Raw genomic sequence first — 20564 nt, forward strand, 5'->3', positions numbered from 1 at the left:
CCCATATAAGTGTTACTACAGCTTTCCCATTCCTCAATTCCACCCAAATAGCGTCCCTAGATGAGCCCTCTAATCTATCCTGCCAGAGCATCGCTGTAATATTTTCTCTGACAAGCAATGCAACACCTCCCCCTCTTGTTCCTCCAATTCTATCACACCTGAAGCAAAGAAATCCAGGGATATTTAGTTGCCAATCACACCCTTCCTGCAACCATGTTTCACTAATAGCTACAACGTCATATTTCCAGGTATCAATCCATGCTCTAAGCTCATCCACCTTTCTTACAATGATCCTAGCATTAAAATAAATGCATTTAAGAAATTCTCCACCTCTTCCTCTCTGTTTATCTCTAACGGTGCAAACAACTTTACTATCTTTTTTTCCCTTCCTTCTCCCATACATCTGTTCCTACACTCTGGTTCCCCTCCCCCCCCCCCCCATATCTAGTTTAAATCCACTAGAGCCTCTCTAGCAAACCTACCTGCAAGAATATTTGTCCCCGTCCAGTTCAGATGTAAACCGTCCCGCCGGAACAGGTCCCACCTTTCCTGGAAAACTGTCCAATTATCTATAAATCTGAAGCCCTCCCTCCTGCACCATGTCTTCAGCCACGTGTTGATCTGCACTATCTTACTATTTCTAAACCCACCTGCACGTGGCACTGGTCGCAATCCTGAGATTGCTATCCTGGAGGTCCTGTCCTTTAACTTGGCGCCTAACTCCCTAAACTCACCTTTCAGGACCTCCTCACTCTTCCTACCCACGTCATTGGTCCTTACATGGAACACGACATCCGGCTACTCACCCTCCCTCTTGAGTATACTGAGGATACTGGCACCAGGGAGGCAACAGACCATCCGGGATTCTTGATCTCTTCCTCAGAACCTCCTATCTGTCCTCCTAACTATTGAATCCCCTATCACTACTGCTCTCCTCTTTTTCCTTCTTCCCTTCTGAGCTGAAGGTCTAGTCTCGGTGCCAGAGACGCAACCACTGCAACTTGTCCCTGGTAGGTCGTCCCCACCAACAGTATCCAAAACGGTATACTTATTATTGGTGGGAATGTCCACAGGCGTGCTCTGCTCATTCTGTCTAATCCCCTTCCCTCTCCTGAAAATCACCTAGCTACCTGTCTCCTGACTCTTAGGGTGACTATCTCCCTGTAACTCCTGTCTATTTCTGCCTCTGCCTCCCAAATGATCCGAAGTTCATCCAGCTCTAGCTCCAGTTCCCTAACACGGTTTGTCAGGAGCTGCAGCTGGATGCACCTTTTACAGGTGTAGTCATCAGGGACAGCTGTGCTCGCCCTGATCTCCCACATACTGCAAACGGAGCACTCAACTGCCCTAACTGCTGCTTCCATTACTTACTCCTAAGCTAATTAGATTAATTAAAGGAGCTTAGCCGGTCTTACCTCACTTGGAGTGAAGCTGGTCTTCAGCTTCTGCTCGCTTTTTAAATTCTCCTGCTGATCTCAGGCCGACTTTCACGCACTTGTGCAGTCGTGCCCCGTTCAAACCTCGCCTCTGCCTGTTCTCGCTGAAGCCTGATTAAACCAAAGCCGTCCCACTCTGCCTCAATCCACTCCGATGATGGCTGCTGTATATAGCAGTCTTTTTTTTTAAACTTTGGCATGCTACGTCACGCGCTTGCGCAGTTTAGCCTCTTTTCCCCGATCAGTTTAAAAAAAACGGCTTTCCTCCGAGATACCTTTACTTCTTCTCTCTCCGCCTCTTGCTTCGATTTTTTTGATTCTCTATTTCTTCCTGCGCTGTGGTTGCAGCCACCCAGGGCCTACTGACCTGTTGGATCCTATTGTAGTTTCTTCTTGCCCATTCAACCCCAGACATATTTCCATTTGTTATTTATTTATTGAAATTCAACGTGGAACAGGCCCTCCTGGCCCTTTGAGACACGCCACCTAGCGATCCCCCAATTTAATCCTAGCTTAATCTCAGGACAATTTAGTTACATGCTGATCAAGATACTTATCTAAGTAATCCATTTGCCACATTTTGCTTGTATCTTTCAAATCTTTCCTGTACCTGTCCAAGAGTGCTTTAAATGTTGTTTAAATACCTATTTCACCCACTTCCTTTGGCATCTCGTCGCAAACACTGACCTGTATGAAAAACTTGTTCCTTGGTTCCTATTAAATCTAACATCAACCCCCCCCCCCCCCACCCCACCTCACCTTAAACCTATGTCTTCTTGTTCTTGATTACCTAACATTGGGGAAAAGACTGCTCGCCCTATCTTTGTTATGATATTACACACGTGTGAGATCAGTCTTCATTCGCCTGTGCTCTGTTGAGAAAAGCTTTAGCCCATTCACAGTCCCTCCATAACTCAGTACCTCGAGTCCTGGCAACATTTTCCTAAATCTCCTCTGCACTCTTTCCAGCATAATGACATCTTCCCTATAGCAGGGTGACCAAAATTGAACACAGTGTTCAAATGCAGCTTTACCAACATCTTGTACAACTGCAACACAATATCCCAACATCTACAGTGTGCTAGAAAGTTTGTGAACACTGTAGCGTTTTCTCTATTTCTGCACAAGTATGACCTAAAATGTGATCAATTGTCCTAAAACTAAATAAAGAGAACCCAATTAAATAAGGAACACAAAAACATTATATTTGTTTATTTATTTATTGAGACAAAGGAAACATAGAAAACCTACAGCACAATACAGGCCTTCCGGCCCACAAAGCTGTGTCAAACATGTCCTTACCGTAGAAATTACTAGGCTTACCCATAGCCCTCTATTTTTCTAAGCTCCATGTATCCATCCAGGAGTCTCTTAAAAAACCCTGTCATTTCTGTCTCCACCGCTGCTGCCGGCGGCCCTTTCCACGCATGCACCATTCTCTGCTTAAAAATCTTACCCTGACATCTCCTCTGTACCTGCTTCCAAGCTCCTTAAAACTATGCCCTCTCAAGCTAGCCATTTCATCCCTGGGGAAAGGCTTTTGACTATCCACAAGATCAATGTCTCTCATTATCTTGTACACCTCTATCAGGTTACCCCTCATCTTCCGTTGCTCCAAGGAGAAAAGGCTGTGTTCCCTCAACCTATTCTCATAAGACATGCTCCCCAATCCAGGCAACATCCTTGTAAATCTCCTCTGCACCCTTTCTATGGTTTCCACATCCTTCCTGTAGTGAAGGAACCAGAATTGAGCACAGTACTCCCAAGTGGGGTCTGACCAGGATCCTATATAGCTACATTACCTCTCAGCTCTTAAACTCAATCCCACAATTGATGAAGGTCAATGCACTGTATGCCTTCTTAGCCACAGAATCAACCTGCGTAGCAGCTTTGAGTGTCTTATGGACTCGGACCCCAAGATTTCTCTGATCCTCCACATTGCCAAGAGTCTTGCCATTAGTGCTTTATTCTGTCATCATATTTGACCTACCATAATGAACCATCTCACACTTATCTGGGTTGAACTCCATCTGCCACTTCTTAGCTCAGTTTTGCATCCTATCAATGTCCCGCTGTAGCCTTTGACAGCTCTCCACACTATCCACAACACCCCCAACCTTTGTGTCATCAGCAAATTTACTAACCCACCCCTCCGCTTCCTCATCCAGGTCATTTATAAAAATCACAAAGAGTAGGGGTCCCAGAACAGATCCCTGAGGCACCCCACTGGTCACCAGCCTCGATGCAGAATATGACCCATCTACAACCGCTCTGCCTTATGTGGGCAAGCCAGTTCTGGATCCACAGACCAATGTTCCCTTGGATCCCATGCCTCTTTACTTTGTCAATAAGCCTTTCATGGGGTACCTTATCAAATGCCTTGCTAAAATCCATATACACTACGTCTATGGCATTACCTTCATCAGTGTGATTCAAAATTACATGTATTTGTTGGAAGAAGTATGTGAACCTTTGTTTTCAGTAACTGGTGTGATCTCCTTTAGTATTAACAACTTCAACCAAACATTTCTGGTAACTGTTGATCAGTCCTGCGCATCAGCTTGGAGGAATTTTAGGCCATTGTTCCTTATAAAACTGTTTCAACTCAGGGATGATGGTGGGCTTACTTGCATGAATTGCTTGCTTCAGATCTTTCCACAACATTTTGAAACGATTAAGGTCAGTACTTTGACTAGGCCATTCCAAAACACAAATGTTCTTCTTTTTAAATCATTCTGTTGATTTCTCTTTCCTTTCAGATAATTGTTGTAAAATCCAACTTCTATTAAGCTTCAGGTGATGCACTGCTACCCTGAAAATTCCTGTAAGGTATCTTGGTACAATTTTGAATTCATTGTTCCCACAACAATTACAAACTATCTAGGGCCTGAGGCAGCAAAGCAGCCGCAAATCATGATGCTTCTCGCAACATGCTTCACAATTGGAATGAGGTTTTGGTGTTGGTGTACAGTGTCCTTTTCCCCCAAACATAGCAATATGCATTTCTGCCAATAAGTTCAACTTTTGTCTCATCTGTCCAGAACATTGTCCCAAAAGCATTGTAGAACATCCAGCTAGTCTTTTGCAAACTTGAGATGAGCAGTAATATTTTTATTATCACCATTCTTGTTCAGTGTTTTTCTTATGGTAGACACATGAACAGAGACCTTAGCAAATTCTAGAATTTCTGCAGGTCTTTTGCTGTTACCTGTGGGTACTTTTTCACCTGCTTCAGCATTGTACATTGTGCTCTTGGTGTGATCTTTGCAGGTTACTTACTTCTAGGCAGAGTAGCAACAGTACTAAATTTTCTCAATTTGTAGACTTTTTTTGCTGTAGACTGATGAACACTCAAAGCTTTTGTAGCCTTTTCCAGCTTCATGCATCTCTACAATTCTTCTTCTAAGATCCTCTGAAAGTTGTTTTGATTGAGGCATGTTGCACCTAAACTGATCTTTCTTGAGAAGAGTAGGCTCTGTCAATAACCTGACAGAGATGTGTCTCTTTTTTTATTGGCCAGGGCACTTCTCCAACCCACACCTCCATTCTCATCTCATTGATTGGAATTCCTGACTCCAAATACTTTTGTAGAAGACCCCAGAGGGTCACATAGTTTATCCAACAAATACATGTAGTATTGGATCAATTTCTCTCAATAAATACATGAACAAGTATAATATTTTTGTGTTATTTATTTAATTGGTTTCTTTTATCTAGTTTTAGGACTTGTGTGATGATCTGATCACATTTTATGTCATATTCATGTAGAAATAGAAGGCTCATAAACTTTCTAATGCCACTGTATACCCAGTGTCCTCACTGATGAAGGGCACCCAGTCTACCTGTGGCTCCATTTGCATGTACTGGTACCCCTAGGCATCTTTGTTCTACAACATTCCCTAGGACCTGACTTTTCACTGTGGAAATCCTGCCCTCAGTTGTTTAACAAATTTCCACGGTTCACATCAAATTAAGTTCCGTTTGTCATTCTTTGGTGCTCTTTACCTTACTGATCACAATTCCTCTGTAAGTGCTGATGATCACTATCAATGGTATCACCTATTTTAGTGTCAGCTGCAAGCTTGCAATCCATCCAAATCATTGTTATAGATGACAGATAGCAATGGTGACAGCAGCAAGCTATGGCGAATGCTGGTAGTCATGTGGGTCTAGTCTGGAAAACAACCTTCCATCATTTCTCTGTTTCTTGCCCTTAAATCAATTCTGTACCCAATTAGACAGCTCTCCCTTTACCCATGTGATTCAACTTTCTATAGCAGCCTATGATGTAGAACCTTATCGAAACGGCAGGTTTACTAGAACTGTTGTGTGTGGTTTAAACTAATATGGCTGGGGGGGTGGGGGTGGTGAGAACCATGATAGAGCTGAAAATGTGCCAGCAGGTTTACAAGTAGATGATAGATGTAACATGAATGTAAGGAAGGACAAGCCAATGATTGGGTACAAATGCAGACAGAGCAAAGAGTTAAATTCTACCACAGAGCAATATTCAAAAGGGCGAAGAATACAGGAATGAAGTGTATGAGTGCATGGAATGCACTGCTGGCAGTGGTGGAAGGAGATACAATAGGGTCTTTTAAGACCCTCTTAGATAGGTACATGGAGCTTAGAAAAATAGAGGGCTATGCGCTAAGGAAATTCTAGGCATTTTCTAGAGTAGGTTACATGGTCAGCAAAACATTGTGGGCGGAAGTGCCTGTATTGTGCTGTAAACTTCTATGAAGATGCTGTATTTAAATTGGTGTGCATGTGGAATAAGGTGAATTAACTTGTGCAATTGGAGATTGTGGGCATCACTGAGTCATGGCAGAAAGAATGCCATAGTTGGGAGCTTAACATCAAAGAATGTACTTGGTATTGAAAGGACAGGCAGGAAGGCATAGATGGTGGTGAAGGTCTGTTGGTTAGAGATGGAATTACATCTTTAGAAAGAGATAACATAGGGGGGTCAGAGAATGTTGACTCTTTGTAGCTGGAGTTAAACTGCAAGATAAAAAAAAAACATGGGAATAATATATAGGCCTCCAGATAGTAGCCAAGATGTGGGGTTGAGATTGCAAAGGGAGCTGGAAAAAGGCATGTAATAAGGGTAATGACACAACTGTAATGGGGGACTTCAATATGCAAGGGCATTGGGAAAATCAGGTTGGTGCTGGATCAGAACAGAGAGAAATTGTTGAATGCCCAGCTTTTTAGAGCAGCTTATGCTGGAGCCTACTTGGGGAACAACTGTCTTAGATAGGGTGTTGTGTAATAACCCAGATCCTGTTAGGAAGCCTAATGTAAATGAACCCTTAGAAGGCAGTGATCATAATATGATTGACTTCTTACTGCGTTTTGTAAGGGAGTCACATGTATCAATATCACAGTGGAATAAAGGGGATTACAGAGGCATGAGAGAGGAGCTTGCCCAGGTGGATTGGAGGAGGATACTGATGGTGATGACGGCAGAGCAGAGATGGCTGAAGTTTCTCGGACTAGTTCACAAGGCTCAGGATAGATTTGTCCCACAGAGGAAGAAGTTCTCAAATGGCAGGGCTAGGCAAGGGAAGTTAAGGACTGCATAAAAGCCAAGGAAAGGGCATATAACATAGCAAAAATGAATGGGAAGTTGGATAAACATAAGCCAACTAAAAAAGCTATAAGAAGGGAAAGGAAATATGAGGGCAAACTATCCAATAATATAAAGCAGTATACCAAAAGTTATTTCAGATATTTAAAGAATAAAATGAAGGTTAGAGTTGATATTGAACTACTGGAAAATGATACTAGTGAGGTAGTAATAGAAACCTACAGCACAATACAGGCTCTTCGGCCCACAAGGTTATGCCAAACATGGAGGACAAAGATATGGCAGATGAACTTAATGAGTACTTTGCATCAGTCTTCACTGTAGAAGACACTTGCAGTGTGCTAGAGGCTCATATGAGTGTCGGGGAGCAGGAGTGAGTGACATTTCTATTACAAAGGGAAAAAAAGTGCTATGTCTTAAGTTCAAAGGTCTTAAACTGGATAAGTTTGGAGGAATGTAAGATTGCAAATGTCACTCGCCTTTTTAAGAAGGGAGGAAGGCCAAGGAAAGGAAACTATAGGCCAGTTAGTCTAACCTCAGTGATTGGGAAAGTCAGAGTCTATTATTAAGGATGAGGTTTCGGATATTTGGAGACTAATGACAAAGTAAGTCAAAGTCAGTATAGTTTCCTTAAAGGGACATCTTGTCTGACAAATCAATGTTCTTCGAGAAAGGAATGAGCAGGGTGGACAATGGAGAGGTAGTAGATGTCATTTACTTAGATTTTCAGAAGGCGTTTGATAAGTTGCTGCACATGAGGCTGTTTAGCAAGATAAAATCTTATGGCATTACAGAAAGGATACTGGTATGGATAGAGGAATGGCTGACAGGTAGGAGGCAGCAAGTGGGAATAAAAGATGCCTACCAGTGACTAGCGGTGTTCATAGAAAATATAGAAACATAGAAAACCTACAGCACAATACAGGCCCTTCGGCCCACAGTGCTGTACCAAACGTACTTCAGAAATTACCTAGGGCTGCCCATAGCCCTCTTTTTCTAAGCTCCATGCACCTATCCAGGAGTGTCTTAAAAGACCCTATCGTATTCTCCTCCACCACTGTTGCTGGCAGCCCTTTCCATGCACTCACCACTCTCTGCATAAAAAAACTTACCCTAACATCTCCTCTGTACCTACTTCCAAGCACCTTAAAACTGCCCTCTCATGTTAGCTATTTCAGTGACTATCCACACGATCAATGCCTCTCATCCTCGGGGGTCAGTCTTGGGACCGCTACTTTTCACATTGTTTGTCAATGATTTGGATAATGGAATTGATGGCTTTTTAGCAAAGTTTGCGGATGATGCGAAGATAGTTGGAGTGGTAGGTAGTTCTGAGGAAACAATGTGATTGCAGCAGGACTTAGACAAATCGGAAGAATGGGCAAAAAAGTGGCAGATGGAATACAGTGTTGGGAAATGTATGATGTATTTTGGTAAAAGGAACAATAGTGTGGATTATTATCTAAACTGGGAAAAGGTTCAAACATAAGATGTACAGAGGGTCTCAGGAGTCCTTGTGTGAGATTCCCAGAAGGCTAATTTACAGGTTGTATCTGTGGTAAAGAAGGCAATGTTGGCATTTATTTTAAATGGAATAGAACATAAAAGTGAGATGATGTTGGGTCAGGCTGCACTTAGAGTATTGTTAACAGTTTGGGGCTCCATATCTCAGAAAGGATGTGTTGTCATTGGAGAGAGTCTAGAGCAGGTTCACAAGGATCAATTGTGGAATTAAGGGGTTGGCATATGAGGAGCATTTGGCATCTTTGGACCTGTACTCACAGGAATTTAGAAGAATGCATGGGGATCTCATTGAAACCTACTGAATATTGGAAGGAATTGATAGGGTGGATGTGGAGAGGATGTTTCCTATGGTGGGGGTATCCAGAGCTAGAGGGCACGGCCTCAAAATTGAGTGGCGACCTTACAGAACAAGTAAGGAGGAAATTTTTAGCCAGGGAGTAGTGAATCTGGTGAATGCTCTCTCTGCCACAGACTGTGGTGGACTTATGTGATATGATGCAACTACCAATTTAATTTCTTTGTTCTTTCTGAAACTGGTTCATTGTTGTTGAGCTTTGACTCCGTTGCCTTCTCTACAACTTCCTTTCCTGGTGGTGTTGTCACTACTGTGTAAAGATGGGGTATTTTCATTCTCATGACCTAGCTAGATTTTTGCAGCAATGTACCGGTAGATAAGTATCCCAGGGCAAGATAGGTTGTATTTAAGGAAGCCAGAAAGGAATTTGTGAGCCCCAGGTGAGATGAATTCATCATCATTAGCGATAGGTGAAGCACTGCAAAACTGGAGGGTGGCAAATGCCGTTCCTTTGTTTAAGGGCTGCAAACAAGAATCTGGGAACTATAGACATGTAATCCTAGTAATGTGTGTCACATGCATTACTGGAGGGGATTCTAAGAGATTGGGTACATAGGCTTTTTAGAAAAATGGGTTGATTTGGAAAAACAAGTGACCTTATCACTTAGCATGGCTTTGCGTGTAGGAGAGCAATTTCCAAGATCACTATGTCTCGTGTATTTGGCTGAGACCCTTCAGCAGGTTGAATGTATTCTTTTCAGTAGATGCTGCTTGGCCTGTTGAGTTTCTCTGGTGTGATATGCACAAGTGCAGTGACTTTCACAGCTGAAGATAGTGTAATCCTTTATTGATGCAAAAGTGCAAATTCAAGACTGATATCACTATCTTATGTCAGAGGAGACATGAGGGACTCTAGATGTTGGAACTTGCTGCTACAGAATAAAGTAATTTTGCTAATGGCGTATTATTGGCATAATTTTAAGATGATTGGAAGAAAGTATCAGGTGAGTCAGAAGTAGTTTTTTTTTAACAGAGTGGTGGGTTTGTGGAATGTACTGTTGGGTAGTGGTAGATGCAGATACATTAAGGAACATGTAAGAGACTCAAATAGGCACATGGATGATAGAAAAATGGAGGGCTATATGGGAGAGAATAGTTAGATTGATCTTTGGAGTTGATAAAGGGTCAACACAGCGTCATGGGCTGTAGGGCCTGTACATTGCTGTAATAATCTATGGTTTGTTACGTACCCCGTAACTGGGTGTCTTACCAGCAAAGATAGAAGTGTCCGTTGGAGTCTGGTACTATTTTCAAAACAGTGTTTATTAGTAAAATATACAAATCAATATCAACAATGCAAATATACAGATAATACACGTTAGCAATACTAAACCTAAAAGTGTGGGTATAATAATAATCAATAATAAACAAGCTCTATCGTTGTCTGGGGATAATGAATTTTCATGGGAAAGTATAAAGTTCAGTTCAGTTCATGTAGGCTGAGGTAGTTGTTGGTCGATGTGTTGTAATTGTTAGAGAGAGAGAGAGCGCGCAAACAGTAACAGCTATTGTCTTGCAAACCTTCCTTTATTTTCCTGATCTGTCGATGTGTTGTTGTGGCCATTCAGGTATGACCCCTCTGTTCTTCTATGGTGGACTCGTCACCCAGGCAAGGGTGGACACACACACAAGCCCCCACCGGCCTCGCTATAAACACTGTGAGTTAAAATTGACCGATCCTTCGTTCGGTCTCCGATGCCCCACACTTTTCTCGTGGGTTCCAACACTTAAACAGTGCTCACTAGTGTGTCGCTTGGTGCGTCTGAGGGGTGTCTCCCCAGACCTCACTTTTATCCCTACTCACGGGGTCTCAGATGTCAATCAGTTTTGAATGGCTTAGCCCATCAAACCAGCCCACTCCGGCTGTCCACTGAGGAATTTTAATGAACAGAATAGTACCAAGTAAACAGCCCTCTCCGGAGCCGTGAGTCTTACAGGAGTCATAATATGGTCTCTCTCCCCCGGTGTTATCTCGCCCTTGTCTGAAGCAAATGTTCCAGTCCCAGTATGTTTTGTTCCATCTCTTTCTCTCTCATTAACAGCCTGGCAATAGTAACGGTTTGTAATTCTCCCAGGGGAGGGGGACATGGGCAACCTTGCACCCTTCTGCCCATCAGAGCTGTTCATCCTTCGTAACAGGTTAAATTAAGCTACAGTAGTAATAACTGTATCGACTAAATATGTTGGTCCTGTTTTGTTGATGTAAAATGTTTGTAATGTGTGAATTCAGGAATTAAATTGAGGTTTTAGTATAGTGCAGTGCAGCATTGATGTACTGGATCTCCATGTTTCAGAAGTCTGAGGAACCCAAATCACAGATATGTTCGAAGCCAGACCAAGAGGAACAGGAGGAACTTGACTTCATGTTTGATGAGGAGATGGAACAGATGGCAGGTCGCAAGAACACTTTCACCGACTGGTCAGATGAAGATTCGGACTGTGAGATTGATGATCGTGATGTAAACAAGATTCTGATTGTGACGCAGACCCCTCCGTACCTGAGAAAACATCCTGGTGGGGACAGGACAGGCAATCATGTCTCCAGGGCAAAGCTAACTTCTGAGTTTGGCAAAGTCATCAATGATGGTCTCTACTATTACGAACAGGATCTATGGAAAGAAGATTATGAACCAGAATATGCAACAATAAAGGTAATTCTGTGGTAGCTGTATAATTACAGCAATTCTTTCTTGTAATTAACAACTTTGGAGTTACTATACTGTAAAATGTTGCTGACATTTAGTTCTGGCTTCTCCTTTAATGTACCCTGTTGGGCTGAAGCATCTGCTTTTACTAGTCCTGTTCCACCATATCAGATCCTTCTTCCTCCCTTCAAAATCTACCCGTTTCATCCTTTTGTTTCCAGGCCTACTTGCCTCCTTCCCTTCCTCACTTGTTTACTCCTGTCCCATCAACCTTCTCCCTCCCTCCTGCCCATTCGCTCCTCCAATTTCTATACTCCCCTACCTTCTCCCCTTTCCTGCTTACACCTCTCACCACCCCCACCCACCGTCTCTCTGTCCAAACCCCTCCCCCACCCCGTCTCTCCGCCCTGTCTCTGCCTTCTCTCCGTGTCCCCCATTCCCCTCCCACCCACCTCTGCTACCCTGCTCGACTTTCCTCCCCTCTATCTCAATGACAATTTTTTGTCCTTTACAGCAAGAAGTGGAAAACTTCCGTAAGCTGCATATGATCAGCCGTGAGGAGTTTAACACACTGGCTCCTGAACCGCCTGTTGATCGTAACCAGGAGGTTCCACCTGGTCCTCCTCGGCCACAGCAGGGTAAGCAAGCCACCTCAGTGAGTCTGACGACAGCCTGGATTTGTTTTCTTTTATAATTTTTTTATTGAAGTTCATCATCAAACAAACATTTCCATAAGATGTGTTTCAGACATTGTACCTATATATCATATAATCATATATGTCACAAATCTCCACAAAGTATTTATCTGAGGTACACACTTATAGAAAAGAGTGGAGAGAAAAAACAAGCAAAAGGGAAGAACTATGTACAAGTAGGGAGTGATCTTTTGTTTTTACAACAGATTCATTGATTTGTGAGAATAAAGTCAGGCCTATGAGGCATTATTTAGTTAAACCATTTTTCCCAATATGAATCAAATTGGTCCAAATTGGATAAAATTCTCTTACGTTTGATTGGATTTATTAGCCCATTGACATTAAAAGAAATGAATTTTACCTTGTCCTTAGCCATCTGTATTTATCTGTATCATTGAAATTAGAATAAAACTTAATCGATCTACTCCCTGAACAAATACGAACCAAGAAACGCAGATAATAACAAAAATGGCAACGAACGTGTGATTCCAAGGCTGAGGTCACTAGTAGATGACCCTGCGTTGAGCTAGAGGAAATGTCTAGCTGTGGGGGATAACCCCTTCCTACTTGTGAGTTGAGGGCCCCCAATGCAGTATTCATAAAAGTCAGTGAACAAATCCATTACACAGGGAAATATATAAATATATATATATATGTACACATACATACATAAACATACACACACACACACATATATATATATATATATACCCCCACAGTCATATACATATATACATACACACACACACACATTACATATGTGTATATATACTCATTCTGGTGGGGAAAACGGAGTAAGTGAGCGAATAAAGAATAACAACTAAGTAGTATAAAATCCACATTATAATAAGTATTTCTCGAGATAGGTATATCACAGTGTACTTTTGCTTTCATTTAGCTTCTCAACATTTTTAAAGTTAGCTAAACCTTATGGCTCTTCTGAAGGGGGTGAGGACTGTCTTTGGGAAACTCCCGGTCTCTTCCTGATATATTTCTCTCGGCCTCCTCCCGTCTCCTGCCTTCTCGATTCTCGCACTGTTTCCCAAGCGGAGTGGGACAGTTCCTCAGTCAGGCTTTCCCTCATTTTGGTGACACTGACGGGCAAACCTCTGGCCTTCATGTCTGTAATCGCCTCTTCCACCGTCTGGTACAACCGCGTCCTGTTATCATAAAGCACTCAAAGTTTAGCAGGGTATGGAGTTTGAAATCTAATCTTATTTTGCTTTAGTACTCGCTTTACTTTAGAGTATTCTTTGCGTTTCTGCAGGACCGCGGGGGCGGGGGGGTAATCTTGGTCGAAATATATTAATTTATCGTCGAAAAACATTCTCTTCTTACCCCAGGCCCTTTGTAGAAACTGCGTCTTGGTGCTGTACTGAAGGAATTTAATTATAATAGAGCATAGCTTTCTGTCCTGGGTAGGTTTCGGAACCAGCGTGAGGTGCGTCCTCTTGATTTCCAGCTCCATAAGCGAGGGAAGATCAGCGCGTCCCGCAGTAGCTTTTCGACAAACTCCGTCATAGACGAGCCCTCCGCTCCTTCGGGAACGTTGTAGATTCTGATATTTTTCCGCTGTGATCTTCCCTCCAGGTCAAGCAGTTTACCTTCTTGGTGATGTAATATTTTTATTGTCTTACCCAGTCACGTTTTGAACGCGATCTTCCACCTTCTTGATTCGAGTCTCTGCCACCGCTATTTTTTGATTAACGCTGGCGAGCTGTGCCTTAATATCCTGGAGCTGCTGCTTTATTTCTTTCTGGACCTCCATTATTTTTTTCAGGATTTCAAAAATATTCGCCGCTTCGCCTGAATGAGGCCCAGCAGCCGCCTCGCTTGCACGTGTTCGGGTCGGAGAACCGCTCGCTGCACTCCTCTCGGACGCAGGCTCCGCAGTGTCGCTTTTTTTATTTCCGTTCCTTTTCCCCATTCTTGCCCCTCTTTTCAGTTCAAATATTTTTCAAAAAATATTATATTTGATGGAATAACAGGGTTAATACGTGTTTTTCCGGAGGAGCTAGTGACTTAAGCTGCCATTCTCGAGGATGATGTCACCGGAACTGACAGCCTAGATTTGTAATGACAGCAACACACTGGTGGCTGTCAGACAGAAGTAAACTAGTCTGCCCATTATGTCCTGAGTGTAGTTGATTGCATAGTCATAAATCATGGATGCAGGAGCTTTGGCCCATCTAATCCATGTTGACTAGATACTGTTACGTACCCCGTAACTGGGTCACTTACCAGCAAAGATAGAGAGGTCCGTTGAAGTCTGATGGTACTATTTTTAACAGTATTTATTGATAAAAAATACACAAAAATAATATCAATGCAACCTTACAGATAATATACGTCGTCAATACTAAATCTAAAAGCACGGGTATAATAATAATCAATAAGAAATAACTCTATCGTTGTCTAGGGGATAATGTATTGTCCGATGGAAATATAAAAGTCACTCAAGTTCATTCAAGCTGCAGGCTGCAGCCTTTGGTTGGAGTCAAGAGAGAGAGAGTGGTGGACTTTAGGAGATCTAGGCCTCATATGGAGCCAGTGATCATTAATGGAGAATGTGTGGAGCAGGTTAAGACCTACAAGTATCTGGGAGTACAGTTAGACGAGAAGCTAGACTGGACTGCCAACACAGATGCCTTGTGCAGGAAGGCACAGAGTCGACTGTACTTCCTTAGAAGGTTGGCGTCATTCAATGTCTGTAGTGAGATGCTGAAGATGTTCTATAGGTCAGTTGTGGAAAGCGCCCTCTTCTTTGTGGTGGCGTGTTGGGGAGGAAGCATTAAGAAGAGGGACGCCTCACGTCTTAATAAGCTGGTAAGGAAGGCGGGCTCTGTCGTGGGCAAAGTACTGGAGAGTTTAACATCGGTAGCTGAGCGAAGGGCGCTGAGTAGGCTACGGTCAATTATGGATAACTCTGAACATCCTCTACATAGCACCATCCAGAGACAGAGAAGCAGTTTCAGCGACAGGTTACTATCGATGCAATGCTCCTCAGACAGGATGAAGAGGTCAATACTCCCCAATGCCATTAGGCTTTACAATTCTACCGCCAGGACTTAAGAACTTTTTAAAAGCTATTATTAATGCTTTTTGAGATAGTGATTTAGATGCATATCATATTTTTTACTGAGTTAAGTATTGTATGTAATTAGTTTTGCTACAACAAGTGTATGGGACATTGGAAAAAAAGTTGAATTTCCCCATGGGGATGAATAAAGTATCTATCTATCGATCTAAAACTTGCCCATTCCTTTTATGATGTCAATCCTTCGAGAGTCGTTGGGGCTGATTTCTCCTTTGTTTTAGCTAAAGCCGTTCTTCCGTGGCAAGGCCCACCAATTCCGAGGCAAATGGAAAAGGACGCACGTGGGCTTTCCACCGGCTTTCGCTATTTCGCTGTTACAGGATTTCTAGCATTTCTTCTGGTGCGGATGAAGGGGCTGTTCCCCCAGACCCTCTTTTATCCTGACTCCCAGGGTCTCAGATGTCAATCAGGGTGGAGGGATGCCTCCCCTCAACCAGCCCACTTTTGGTCATTCCCTGAGGGCTTCAAATAAATAGCACCATACTCAATACACAATTCCGTCTCCAAGAGACAATGGCCGTTTCCTGTAGCTTTGTATCGCCGAGGGGCCAAGACATTCCAAACGTCTCTCTCTCATTTCCTGGGTCTCCTGACCTGAATTAATAGCGATCTTGCGATCCTCAAAAAGGAGGGGGCTACTTTGGGACCCTTCGACCCCTCAGAGTTGGGCACAGGCGTAACACCCCCTTTCTTCAACGCGTTTTTACCATGAGTCTTACAGGATTTTAGAATCTAACACAATACAAAAGGTTTTTTTTCTTTCACTACAGAGTAATACAGTTATACATTCAATTCAGCATCTAAACAGTTAACGATTACATTGTCACTTCCTTTAATATCTTAACATCTTGTACCTTACTAAAGTCTGGTAGCATCAGACTTCAATTTAATAACCACCTATTTTTAATTCTTATTTTTCTTTAGCAAACAAAACTAAAGAGTTGTGATCTTAGCTTACGGGTATACTACAAAAGTTCATGCAAATACTAATCTTTATGTTACTTTCAAACTTATGGGGGTTGTCTTTTATTATTCACATGCTTTGTCGAAATCCCTTAAAACCGGCTTCTGCTATTTAAAAATGGCGTCCCCATTAACCTTCGCCTCTTTTCCGGTTAATTCCCACGTGGAGAGCTTGTGTACCCTGGCGAAGTAGGCTTTTGTCCGCTCCTTTCATAGGAGTTATTTTATCAACAATGTGTTCCAGACTTAGACCATTTCCCGAATTTCCACCCAATTCTTTAATTTTATGCAAGTTGCTAATTTTCTCTTCAGGACCCTTCAGGCTATTAGTTTTCAGTTTAAACTCTTTTCTCAAACAGCATTTCAAATTCTGCCTTTTTACACCACACTCTGGAATAACAATAGCGTGTGGGACCCCTTTACCTTCCAACTCAACCTGTAATTGATTCGCAGGCTTTGTGGTACCGAGCCATTGTCTCTGTAGCCTGGTTGCTGCTTCTGATATCAGTCCAACCTTTAAATTTTCTTCATTCAATTTGGGAACTACACAGTTCCCTTTTCCTTCAATAATAATCTTCACCCCACCACCTTTGATCTCCTCACTAACTTTTAACACACCTTCGAGCACAAACACCTGGGAACTCTCACTTCCCACTATTACCAAGGTTAACCCTTTTTTCACTGAACCAAGCCCATCTGACCCACAAGGACTGCATTCCTTTTCAGCTGAATCAAATACCTCAGACTTTTTCTGAGCTCCATTACTAGGTTCAGTACCACGTGCATCCACATCTTGGACACACTCAAACGGGACATTTGCCTCTTCCAGGCTTTCAATACCCGTACCCGGTCCAAATTCTAAATTCCCCTGATTCTCCCCGCTACTCTCTGGGCAACTCCCTTCTGGAGTAAACTCACCCCCGCGGGCTGAAACAACCTCATCTGCCAACCCAGCAGACTTCTTCAAGGTAAGGGCACCCTTTTCATCTAGGACTGCCCTCATTTCATTATCGGGGACACCTTTAGAATTTTCCACTTCTTCAAACAGTTCTGCCAAACCAGACAGATCATCCATGTCCAACCCTGGACCTTTTAACCGCTTTATCTGTTTCTCATCTTTATTTCGTGCCTCTAGAACTTTTCTCCTCGCTAAGGGCAGGTCTACCTCCTCTCCCTTACTCTCTTTCACTTTACTACTCTTAGTTTTACCACCCTCTAAACCCTCGTGGTACAGGGTCGGTAAAAACGTCTCGGCCAACTCGATACCGGCCGGATTTAAACTGCTCTCGTTCTCAGCTGCCTTTCTCGACAGGCTGCGAGTGATCGCGCATGCGGGATAGATCTTTGAATCTAGGGGCGGAGCCTCAACACTCACAGGCTGTCTCGTCAGCGTCATTGCTGACCAAACCTTACCGCCGGCTAAATCATTACCCAGAAGGACGTCCGCGTCAGTTCTCGGGAATTCTGATCGCACCCCCATTTCAACTGGTCCAGAGACTAGCTCACAATTCATAATGATCCTATGCAAGGGCACCATTTCCGTCCCTTTTCCTATTCCTTTCACAGCTACCATTCCCGTCTTGCGACCAAAATCTAGTACCTTACTGCTAATCAATGACAGTTCAGCGCCCGTGTCTCTCCAGATCCGCACGGGAACTGGTGGGTCTCCCTCCCTCACAGACACGGTTCCGTTTGACATACAAGTCTCAGACCCTTCTCGTACTCTGTCTACCCGGGGATCTCTTGTCGATTTACTGATTACCACGGCACATCCGATAGGGACTGCTGCTTTCCCTTTTCCTGTCTCCCTCCTCGGAGTAAAGCACCTAGATGCAATATGTCCCCCCTTTCCACAATTAAAACAGGTCAAGCCTGGAAATCTCTGGCCGTCTTGCCTCTCCTCCCCAACCTTACCACTAGCTCCCAGCGGGACCTCTGCCTCAGCCGGCGGACTTTCTCTTTCGTTCCCACGGTCTCTCTGGGAACTTTTATTCGAGGAAAACTTTGTCTTGTGGGTTAGGGCATATTCATCTGCAAACCTAGCAAATTCGGAGATGGACTTATTCGGCTTCTCATTCAAATACATCCGGATATCCTCCAAAACACCACTTTTAAATTCCTCAATCAGAATTAACTCCCTGAGACGCCAAAAATCCTCTTCCACTATTTCTGCTGTGCACCAGCGGTCCAAGAGCACACCCTTCTCATAGGCAAACTCGGTATACGTCTGATTCCACCCTTTCTTTAAATTTCTGAACTTTTGTCTATACGCTTCAGGTACCAATTCATAAGTCCAGAGAATGGCCGCTTTTACTTTGTCATAACTCTCTGCCTCTTCCTCCTCCATGGACAACGCCGTATATGCTCGTTGTGCCTTCCCTTTTAACACACTTGTAACAACGCCACCCACTGCTCTTTGGGCCACTTCTGATTCACTGCCACCTTTTCAAAAAGCAAGAAATAACTATCAACATCCGTCTCCTCGAATGGAGGTACTAACCTCAACTCCCGACTAACATTAAACCGCTCCTCTCGGTCTGACCCTTGATCTCTTCGCTCTTGCCTTAACTTCTCCATCTCCAAGTCATGTTTCCTCTGTTTCTCTGCCTCCCTCCCCTTCTCGGCTCTTTCCTTTTCTTTCTCAGCTCTCTCCCTCTCTTTTTCAGCTGCTTCCAGCTGTTTTAACTGAATTTCATGCTCCCTTTGTTTCTCAGCCCTGGCCTGCTCTCTTTTCACCTCCAACTCCTTTAGCTGGAGCTCATGCTCCCGTTGCTTCTCGGCTCTTGCTCTCTCTTTTTCAGCTGCTTTAATTTAATTTCATGTTCCAACCTTAATTTCTCCAACTCTAACTGAGCCATCCCACTGGCTGGTACCTTTTCAGGGATATTTTCCAATACCTCAGCTGCAAACACATTCTTCTCAATATAATACTGAGTTATGGCCCTTCGCACCTCCCGCTTTTTCATTGACAACCTCACCTCTGCGAGGTTTAACCCCTTCGCCATATTTATCAAGTCTGATTTGGTGGCCGCCTCTAGTGCTTCCAGAGTCGGGTTTTCTATAAATTCACCCACGTCTATCTTTGCTGGTTTCCCGTCTGGCTACCCGCGTAACTAGATCCAAGTTTGGACTTACAAGCCCGATTCACTGGCCTCCCAATTTGGTGTCAAATCCTGAGACGAGAACCCCAATTGTTATGTACCCCGTAACTGTGTCACTTACCAACAAAGATAGAGAGGTCCGTTGAAGTCTGATGGTACTATTTTTAACAGTATTTATTGATAAAAATACACAGAAATAATATCAATGCAACCATACAGATAATATATGTCGTCAATACTAAATCTAAAAGCGCGGGTATAATAATAATCAATAAGAAATAACTCTATCGTTGTCTAGGGGATAATGTATTGTCCGATGGAAATATAAAAGTCACTCAAGTTCATTCAAGCTGCAGGCTGCAGCCTTTGGTTGGAGTCAAGAGAGAGAGTTTAAAACTTGCCCATTCCTTTTATGATGTCAATCCTTCGAGAGTCGTTGGGGCTGATTTCTCCTTTGTTTTAGCTAAAGCCGTTCTTCCGTGGCAAGGCCCACCAATTCCGAGGCAAATGGAAAAGGACGCACGTGGGCTTTCCACCGGCTTTCGCTATTTCGCTGTTACAGGATTTCTACCATTTCTTCTGGTGCGTCTGAAGGGGCTGTTCCCCCAGACCCTCTTTTATCCTGACTCCCAGGGTCACAGATGTCAATCAGGGTGGAGGGATGCCTCCCCTCAACCAGCCCACTTTTGGTCATTCCCTGAGGGCTTCAAATAAATGGCACCATACTCAATACACAATTCCGTCTCCAAGAGACAATGGCCGTTTCCTGTAGCTTTGTATCGCCGAGGGGCCAAGACATTCCAAACGTCTCTCTCTCATTTCCTGGGTCTCCTGACCTGAATTAATAGCGATCTTGCGATTCTCAAAAAGGAGGGGGCTACTTTGGGACCCTTCTCAGAGTTGGGCACAGGCGTAACAATACTCACTCAGTTTGTCCCAACTTCCAGTGTTCATTCCCTATTGCTCTTGAGTCCTATCCCTGTCCAACTGCTTCTTAAATGGAACTATGTGCCTGCCCCAACCACTTCTGATGTATGAAAATGCTGCTCCCCCATGCTCCTTTTAGATTTTTCCTCTCACCTGCAGTATTCTCACTGGTGGTTAGAAAGCTATCATTCTACTCTATTACTCTACCATTTGTAACTACAGAAGCTG

The 20564-nt window shown here is 43.3% G+C and overlaps 1 protein-coding gene across 2 annotated transcripts in view; it reads left to right on the plus strand.

Moving 5' to 3' along the window:
* Positions 1-20564, plus strand: part of larp1 (La ribonucleoprotein 1, translational regulator) — a 233455-nt gene that overhangs the window by 162186 nt on the left and 50705 nt on the right. For both annotated transcript variants that reach the window (XM_073067040.1, XM_073067041.1), the window contains exons 12-13: positions 11203-11559; positions 12068-12191. In XM_073067040.1, the coding sequence (XP_072923141.1) occupies positions 11203-11559; positions 12068-12191 (481 nt within the window). The remainder of the gene's footprint in view (positions 1-11202; positions 11560-12067; positions 12192-20564) is intronic.

Source organism: Hemitrygon akajei, chromosome 15, assembly GCF_048418815.1.
Source record: "Hemitrygon akajei chromosome 15, sHemAka1.3, whole genome shotgun sequence".
In the NCBI taxonomy this organism is placed as follows: domain Eukaryota; kingdom Metazoa; phylum Chordata; class Chondrichthyes; order Myliobatiformes; family Dasyatidae; genus Hemitrygon; species Hemitrygon akajei.